The sequence below is a fragment of the Mytilus trossulus genome, chromosome 2, assembly GCF_036588685.1.
Source record: "Mytilus trossulus isolate FHL-02 chromosome 2, PNRI_Mtr1.1.1.hap1, whole genome shotgun sequence".
Classification (NCBI taxonomy): Eukaryota; Metazoa; Mollusca; class Bivalvia; order Mytilida; family Mytilidae; genus Mytilus; species Mytilus trossulus.
The window spans coordinates 17583968-17593841 of record NC_086374.1 but is presented as its reverse complement, the minus strand read 5'-3'; the positions used below and the strand labels follow the sequence as shown (position 1 = coordinate 17593841).

Below are 9874 nucleotides of genomic sequence, written 5' to 3'. Positions count from 1 at the left end.
TCTCTTGTACTAAATTTTAATTAATGTGTGTATTGTTATGCATTTACTTTTCTACATTGGTTAGAGGTATAGGGGGAGGGTTGAGATCTCACAAACATGTTTAACCCTGCCGCATTTTTGCGCCTGTCCCAAGTCAGGAGCCTCTGGCCTTTGTTAGTCTTGTATTATTTAAATTTTAGTTTCTTGTGTACAATTTGGAAATTAGTATGGCGTTCATTATCACTGGACTAGTATATATATATTTGTTTAGGGGCTAGCTGAAGGACGCCCCAGGGTGCGGGAATTTCTCGCTATATTGAAGACCTGTTGGTGACCTTCTGCTGATGTTTTTTTTTTGGTCGGGTTGTCTCTTTGACACATTCCCCATTTCCATTCTCAATTTTATATCCACATCATGACAGCCCAAAATAACAAATAACATCCCTGCGTGTGTCTGGTTGTTTTATGTAGTTTATATTTGATTTCACCTTTCAAATTATTGATATGGGTATATTTACCATGTTTACCACAAACAAACCAAATAATGAAAGCCACATGAATAAAATCAATGTTTGTAAGGAATCAATTTGTAGCTAAACCATATTTTACCACCCATTTCTTACCTTAACAATACCATTTGGTAATTTCGAACCATAACAAAAAACATCTAGTACTAGTATCATACTTGGAAAAGGGGGGGGGGGGGGGGAGGTAGGAGGGGTCCTGATCCCGAAATCCTGGGCTTTAAAACAAGAAATCCTGATGTCGGAAGTTTAAGTAATTTAAAATCCCAACATCCTGAAATTCTAAAAAAGATTTCCCAGATCCAGAATGGGTTAAACCGGAGTTTGCGAAAAGTGTCAGTCCTCAGGATTTTACCACCAAAATTTTGCATAGGACTGACACAATTTTAGTATTTTTCAATAGAATTAATAGGGAGGACCAGTAGATTTTCTTCAAGAACCACCAGGGGAAAAAACCAGAAATCCCAAGCTTAAAAACACCTGATCTGGGAGTCCTGATAAAGGTTCTATCCCCCCATCATACATAATCATAACAAAAAAAAATTTCGTACCATAACAAAAACCATTCAGTATCATACATGGAAAAAGGGGGGGGGGGGGGGGGGGGGGGGGGGGGGGGGGGGTAGGAGGGGTCCTGATTCCGAAATAATGGGCTTCCAAACATGAAATCCTGACGTCCCGAATTTAAGTAATTTAAAATCCCAACATCCTGAAATTCTAAAAAAGATTTCCCAGATCCAGAATGGGTTAAACCAGAGTTTGCGAAAAGTGTCAGTCCTCAGGATTTTACCACCAAAATTTTGCATAGGACTGACACAATTTTAGTATTTTTCAATAGAACTAATAGGGAGGACCAGTAGATTTTCTTCAAGAACCACCAGGGGAAAAAACCAGAAATCCCAAGCTTAAAAACACCTGATCTGGGAGTCCTGATAAAGGTTCTATCCCCCCATCATACATAATCATAACAAAAAAAAATTTCGTACCATTTAACAAAAACCATTCAGTATCATACATGGAAAGGGGGGGGGGGGGGGGGGGGAGGTAGGAGGGGTCCTGATCCCGAAATAATGGGCTTCAAAACATGAAATCCTGACGTCCCGAATTTAAGTAATTTAAAATCCCAACATCCTGAAATTCTAAAAAAGAATTCCCAGTTCCAGAATGGGTCAATCCCAAAATCCAAGTTCCCGAAATGGGTCAATCCCGAAATCCCAAGCTTTAAAACACCTGATCTCGGAGTCCTGTTAAAGGTTCTATCCCCCCTCATACATAATCATAACCAAAAAAAATTCAACCCTAACATAAACCATTCTGTACCATGATTATTTCGAACCAAAAGTTATCTATTGGTCGTTCACATTTCTTAAAAATAAAAATTCTGAAGATTTTTTGGAAATTTAATATCTCTCTTATTATGAGCAAGAATTTGTATAACTTACTATACAAATCTTTGGTATGTGCGTACCTTGCAAGGTCAGCATCCTAATCAGAAAGTTTCCACTTGACCTCAACCCCATTTTATAGATTAGTGAACAAGGATTTCAACAAGGTTAAGTTTTGGTGGTGAAGTCCATATCTCAGATAATATAAGCAATATGTCTGGTATATTTTGTGAATGGAAGGATTGTTCGATGTACAAGTCCAACTGGCAGGTGTCATCAGACCTTGACCTCATTTTCATGATTCAGTGGTCAAAAGTTAAGTGTTTGAGTTCAAACTGTTTTGGTCTTTTTTTCTAAAACCAAATGCAATAGGGCAACTATATTTTGGTGTATGGAAACTTTTAATAACTTGCATGCGTCAAAGAGACAACAACCCGACCATAGAAAAAACAACAGTAGAAGGTCACCAACAGGTCTTCAATGTAGTGAGAAATTTCCACATCTGAGGTGTTCTTCAGCTGGCCCCTAAACAAATATATACTAGTTCAGTGATAATGAACGCCATACTAATTTCCAAATTGTACACAAGAAACTCACCATGGCCTTATTTTCATTGATCAGATTCAAGTTTTTACATGTAGCTCACCCTGCCTGAAAGGCAAAGTGAGCTATTCTCATCACTTGGTTTCAGTAATCCAGTGTCAGTTATAGTTGTTGTTAACTTTTTACATTTTGAACTTCTTGAGAACCACCAAATTGAATTGGAATGGAACTTAACATGACATGAATGTTCCTTGTGAGGTGCTGATCAAGTGTTGTGACTTTGAAGCTGATCCATCATCCAAGGTGGTGCCAGCAGGGGACTTAGTTTAACAAAGGACCCTACGCGAAATACATACTAATGTTTTCTTTTAGAGAACAACTGAATGGAATGAAACCAAACATGGCATGAATGTTTCTTAATATGAGGTGTTGACCAAGTGTTGTTACTTTGCAGTCCATCCATTATCAAAGATGGCCACCAGCGTGGGACTTATTTTAAAATAGACCCTATGGGATATACATACAAATGTCTTCTTTTAGGGAACAACTGAATGGAAGGAAACCAAACATGGCATGAATGTTCCTTAATATGAGGTGTTGACCAAGGTTTGTTACTTTGCATTCATTCCATCATCCAAGATGGTTGTCAGGAGGGGATTTAGTTTAACATAGGACCCTCAGAGAAATACATACAAATGTCTTTTTTTTAGAGAACCACTGAACGGAAAGATTTACTGTTCAAGATGGACACCAGGATATTTTATCAAATTACAGAACCAATATTTTTATATGATTTCCAGATTATTTTGTTACACTATAAGTATTAAATACATGTAGGTCAACTATATTTGTTGTATGGAAAGATTGTAAACTGTAATCTGCCTGGCATGGTTCATCTGACCTTGACCTCATTTTCGTGGTTCATTGGTCAATGTTTAGTTTTACTTCATTTTCTTGGATCATGTTAATTGTAGTAAAGATTTATATATAATGAATATAAGACTATTTACAAATATAATATCAATGGTAAGAAAAGAAGAAGAGACATTTAAGAGTGCACTCTTGTTATTACTATAAATTCATGCCTGTTTAGGGTACTCAATAATAATACCCTTTGAGAATCTTCCCAAAATGTTAACCAGGTGCTCTGCAGGGTGCAGCTTGATGCAACCGCAGAGGTCTAACCCTGAATATTTGGGGGCAAAAATGGACACAGCATTCAAGCTTGATATAGCTCTGAATTTGGATTGTGATAAAATTTTGGACATAATATGGGTTACTGACACAAAACAAATGTCAAAATCTTACAAATGTAATGTGCAATATTGTGCAATTAAAGATTCCTTCTTCAAACTTTTCAAAAATTTGGAATTTGAGAAACTTGGAAAAAAATAAAATTGAAAACTACTACCACCATGACCACACCCATTTTTGTCGAGCCTTCAACTTTAGTCGAAAAAGCGAGACTAAGCGATCCTACATTCCGTCGTCGTCGGTGGCGGCGTCCACAAATATTCACTCTGTGGTTAAAGTTTTTGAAATTTTAATAACTTTCTTAAACTACACTGGATTTCTACCAAACTTGGACAGAAGCTTGTTTATGATCATAAGATAGTATCCAGAAGTAAATTTTGTAAAAATAAAATTCCATTTTTTCGGTATTTTACTTATAAATGGACATAGTTTTTTTTTATGCTGGGAAATATAACATTCACTCTGTGGTAAAAGTTTTTTGAATTTTAATAACTTTCTTAAACTATCCTGGGTTTGTACCAAACTTAGACAGAAGCTTGTTTACGATCATAAGATTGTATCCAGAAGTAAATTTTGTAAAAAAATAAATCCATTTTTTCCGTATTTTTCTTTTAAATGGACTTAGTTTTTCTGCGGGGAAACATTACATTCACTCTGTAGTTAAAGTTTTTAAAATTTTAATAACTTTCTTAAACTATCCTGGGTTTTTACCAAACTTGGACAGAAGCTTCTTACAATCATAAGATAGTACCAAGTGGAATATTTTTATTGATTTTTTCCCTCATTTTTTGTTGAGCCTGCGATTTACAGCAAAAGTAGGCGAGACACTGGGTTCCGAGGAACCCTTACAATTTTTTTTACAATTTATCCAAAACCTGACATTTCTTTATATATAATTTACAAGAAGTGTAAGGAAGGTAAATCAACATACCCAACATTTTATGTTAAATGTTTTTGAATTACCTTTCACTTGCTTTTTAATTGTCTTACAGTAATTGGCCATTGACCAGAAAAACCTAGTTTTCCTCTTTTTTTTTGCCCCTAATTCCAAAACATTTCATGGTATGGAAACTTGTGGTATAATTTCAGAGAGATTCATACACTTAAAAACAAGTTATTAATTTTCTGGCAGATACAGATAAACAATACAATCATAAAGACAAGCCTAGAAAATTTTGCCTGTGCAGAAATTCAATCCTGAAAAACTAACAGAAGATTTAAATCTTGCTACAAACCATAACTTTTAAATAAAATGAAATAAGGGATTCAATCTATGCTTATTATCAGATTTACAAGACACAATATTTGAACAACACCAGTATCATTTAATAATGTTAACAATATTGCCATTAAGGCAAAAAGAAAGAATTACAGTATAAAGTCAGGAGATATTGGATTATTCATAATTAAGAAAAATCGTATAGTTTTTATTTTCAATGAAATTAAATTTTATTTAATATTTTGAAGGAAGTGCACAATGGGAGTGTTTGAGAAGAAATCATGTTTTGTAATAGCTGGTGCAAGCAGAGGTCTTGGAAGAAGTATGGCCATAAACTTTGCTAAGAAAGTGAAAAAGGAAAGTGTAATGATACTGCTTTCAAGGGATATGAAAGCTTTAAAAGAGGTTGAAACAGAAATCAAGTCATCTTGTCAGGATGTTAAAGTAGTTGTCAGCCGATTTGATCAAGGAGACTTAGATGAAAAAAAGTTTAGCAATATTTTTGAAAATATTTTTAAAGAGAATAATTTGTCTATAAACAACTTTGAACAGGCAGTTATTGTGCACAATGCAGGGACATTAGGAGACAACAGTAAATATGTTAAAGATCTGGTCAATGTTTCAGAGTTGAACACACATTTTGGAGTTAACGTGACTGGAAATATTTTGTTGAATTCTGCATGTTTGAAATTTTTTACCCCAGAGAAATTTGCACACAGATATGTGATAAATATATCATCACTTACAGCAATTAAAGCATTCAAAAGCTTTTCTCTATACTGTACAGGTGAGTTCAGTTCTTTTGTGTCTGTAGTGTAAAATTACATAATGTTATTCAATGTTAAAGAAATAAGAGGGAGCAACATCTTTGTGTATTAAGATTTCATAAAATAATTCATGTATGTGGTACCCTGTATTTCAAAATTGATTATCTCAATCATAATTTGAAGTCATATGAAACCAGTGACTGGTGAAAAATAATGTTTAAACGAATTCTTCAACCAATGCATGTAAATATCATAAACTTGGTCATCTGTGCACGATTTTATCATTTTTCACGCATCCATATTGTATAGTCGTTTAAAAAGAATATGGCATCTTATTAATTTTCTTGTTTTGAAGCCATAGTTTACCTATTCAGTGTCACCTGAGTAAAAATCAACAAAGAAACATGGATATTGAGCATGTGTATAACATATACAATAAGATAATAATTTATTTCAATGACAGATCCATGCATATTGCAACCACCAGATTTTTAAGCGAAAGGTCACCCTAAGTTCACTGCATATTTTTTCACTTTCCAGTAAAAGCTGCACGTGATATGTTCTATAAGGTTATGGCAGAAGAGGAACCCACCATAAGGGTACTGAGTTATGCCCCTGGTCCTTGTGAAACAGATATGCAGACCAAATGTAGAGAAAACACTTCAGACCCAGAGGTTAAACAAATGTTTGAATGTAAGTATTAATGATGCTTAGATACTATGTTTCTTATTTGAAGTAATTGGGATAAGATGCGTACATCAACAAACTATCAACCTGAAAAGTTGCCTATAACCTTTACAAGTGGAACTGTTTGCTACTGTTCAATAATGGTATCCTCATATAAGTATTCAATTAACAGGAGGGGGAAAATGTATCACACCTTACATTGTAAAGCATGCTCACATGAATTTTGATTTTAAAATTCAGAGAGTTCTGATTGGCAGTTCCTGAATAAATCATGACAGAAATGTAACACATGGTTATTAATTTTAAGAATATATAAGAACTGTGGATTTATTATTATACATTAGATACTAATTTTTTTGGGTTTCATGGGAACAGAGGAACCATAAATTTAAACATTTAACAAATTACAAATGTTCTTTTGCCTTGTACACAGACAATGGCAACTAAAACCATGAAATCAAATATCCATAAAAATGATAGTTTTCCTCAATCCATGAAAATTAATATCCACAAAAATAAATGAATCGACAGCATTTGATAAACAGCAAGTTGATGAGCCAGTCTTGTGAATAGCATCACATGGTATAGCATGTTCCATAAAGTTTGGTACCAAGTTTAAGGAAGCTCCCATTTGTAGTCCCTAACAAATGGTCAGACAGACGGGTTTTAGTTTAAACATATTTGTTTATAGTGGATTGGGAAACAAGTTTTACAACTTATATTAATCCCTTTCCACTTTGCGGGTGCGAGTGCTGCCTTGTAGCGGCATTAGCCTACTCTTTTTCGAAATCTACAAGGGTGTCTTTAACGTGCAAGAGATATGGCTCTCTCTTAACACGGGTCAGCCATTTATCGTCCCCGTCCGACGGACTATCATCGTTTCCTTAAGACAGACGGGTGTAAAACAGTATACATTTACACACTTAGTAGAATATCAAATTTTGTTTTGCTTTGATAGTACATCTAAATCCTAAATGATCCGTGAGATTTTAATCACTCAAGCCTATGTAAAGAAGGCTAATGAAGATTCAAACAGTCCAATGTTTTTGAGAAAGAGAAGATATTTTACTGCAATAAATGACAATAGAAGACTGAAGCTTAATACATTAATATATAGTTTTTTGTTTTGGAGTAACTGCTATTGACATTAGGCCTGATTAGTAAAAGAATATATTTTTCTTTCTGTTTCAGCCTTGCACAAGGAAGGCAATGTGTTGGAATGTGATGCCTCTATCCAGAAACTGGTTGAGATTTTAGAGACTGATACATTTGTCTCAGGAGCACATATAGATTATTATGATGTTTAGGGAGAAACAAGAAAAGAAAAAAAAAACAACTTATAGTAGACATTTCAGTATTAATATTTGTAGCTTTTAATAGTGTCTTTACACATGAAAGTCTTAAAATATGATAACAACAACATTAGCTTATCTTCAATACTGAAATTATGATAAATTATTTGTAAGGAACTCAAGCGCCACACAAAAGAATTTTTTGTGAGCATGTAGATTATATAAGCTTCTTTTTGTAATTATTTTTTTGACGACATTTGTTCTCTATTCTTATTTCTAAGTGCGGTATCTATTTGTCAAATTGTTTTATGGCAAGTAATTGGTAATTTTTGTGAAATTTCATTTTTTCATGTCTGTAGATCTAATGAATAGGAAATATTTTTTAACCAAAAACTCATAAATTTATTTTAAATCATAGATTCAACTTTTAATTCTTCAAATTTGAGAACATTTCAAATACCATTCATTTTATGGCGAAATTTTAACTTATATATTCACAGGTTTGTTATATGTTTTGTTAAAATATAGTAATTTGCTAAAACCACCATTGTTATATATTAAAGCAGAAAGGTAAAATCCTATGTTGAATTATAAAACCTTTTTATAATTATTTATTTATATTTGTGAAAACAAATAAGTGAAAATATAAAGTAGGAACTGAGTAGTCATCAAATTTGATTTAATCACATGTTGGATATCAACACATGTAGATAGTGCATTGTATTATTTTTGCATGTATATATAGCTTTTACATTCCTAGTCTTAATATTTTATTTTTAAAACCCCAATCCATTGATTGCAGGGGATATAGTTATCATGGTTATAGTAATGTTTTTTTCAATCATTTTATTGATAATTTTATTGGTTCCGTTATTTGTTTTTCTATGAATTTAATTTTCAACCACAATTTGTTATCGTAATACTAGCTGAACATCTTGGCTAGTCTAAAACTAGGTATACATGAAAACCAGAAAAAGTTTAAGTCATTGGGCCAGTTAAAAGCATTAGCATAAGCCCTTACTGATTTAAAAACTTTTAAATCCTCATTAAACATTTTCAGAGTCAGAGGTTAAGGATCAAGAACAAATCAGTGTTTATATTACATGTTAAAGGCATGGAAAGAAATTTATTGATGTTTTTTGGGATCAGAGATAACTGTCCAAGCTGAGGTCTGAGTTTCCAATGTTTAGTTTCATTTAATGTACTAAATTCTAGAAGAAGAATAGCAATAGGAATCTGTTTTATGTTACATTTGTTATTGTATACCAATCAGCATGTCAATCTAGTACACTTTTGACACTTTTTTGTCAAAATTTTTACAATTGAGATACATTCCTTATTTAATGTATATTCTTGTTTTGTGGCTATCAGCATTATATTGTTATTGTCTGTTGGGAATAAAAAATCTTTTTGTTTGGAAGTATTATATTTATTTAAAAGAAGATGTGGTACGATGCCAATGAGACAACTCTTCACAAATGACACAGAAATGAACAACTTAAGATTGTACAGCATTCAGCAATGAGAAAAAGCCAGTACCAAATAGTCAGGTCCTGATTTGACAAGTCGAGAAAACTATAGGCCTAATTTATGTACAAATAATGAACAAAAAACAAATTTGTAACACAGCAACAAATGAAACCAACTAATCACAGGCTCCTGATTTGGGACAGGGGTATACAGAATATGGCAGGGTTATACATGTTAGCAGGATCCAAACCCTTCCCCTCACCTCGGATAGTGGTATAACAGTACATCATAGAATTATCTTTTGTTCACTATCTTCAGCTCTATTAATGGGTGGCGCTAGTTATAGTCATTCATCTATTGTGTTTTCATCAAATGTCAAACCAAACAATTTAAAATTGGTATTTGCTGCTTTTCCACTAAGCACATGGCACAAAGGAGTAAGATCAGAAACTTGTTGGATCATAATCAGAATATTGTGTTCACTCAGGTAGAGTGACATGTCTTCCTACAGACTTACATTGTGAACTAGCATGTTAAAAATCAGCACTCAGCATGTCAATCTGGTACAAGGCAGGGTTAATAGTCACATAACACTAACATGTTCTTCCTGAATATGCAATTTACTTTAAACAGACATCCATCATCTAAAAACACGATAAAAAAGGAATGCAAAGTTGGTATCCGTCTGAAACTAATGTAACAAATAAAGGCAAAGTTGGTATCAGTCTGAAACCAGTCACAAAGGAAGGCACAG

The 9874-nt window shown here is 33.5% G+C and overlaps 1 protein-coding gene across 1 annotated transcript in view; it reads left to right on the top strand.

Moving 5' to 3' along the window:
* LOC134706645 (sepiapterin reductase-like) overlaps positions 1–9070 on the top strand; it is a 345856-nt gene extending 336786 nt beyond the window's left edge. Inside the window, exons 2-4 of the mRNA XM_063565763.1 lie at positions 5153–5691; positions 6212–6364; positions 7550–9070. Of these exons, the coding sequence (XP_063421833.1) occupies positions 5153–5691; positions 6212–6364; positions 7550–7665 (808 nt within the window). The 3' untranslated portion in view covers positions 7666–9070. The remainder of the gene's footprint in view (positions 1–5152; positions 5692–6211; positions 6365–7549) is intronic.
* The last annotated feature ends 804 nt before the right edge of the window (positions 9071–9874 follow it).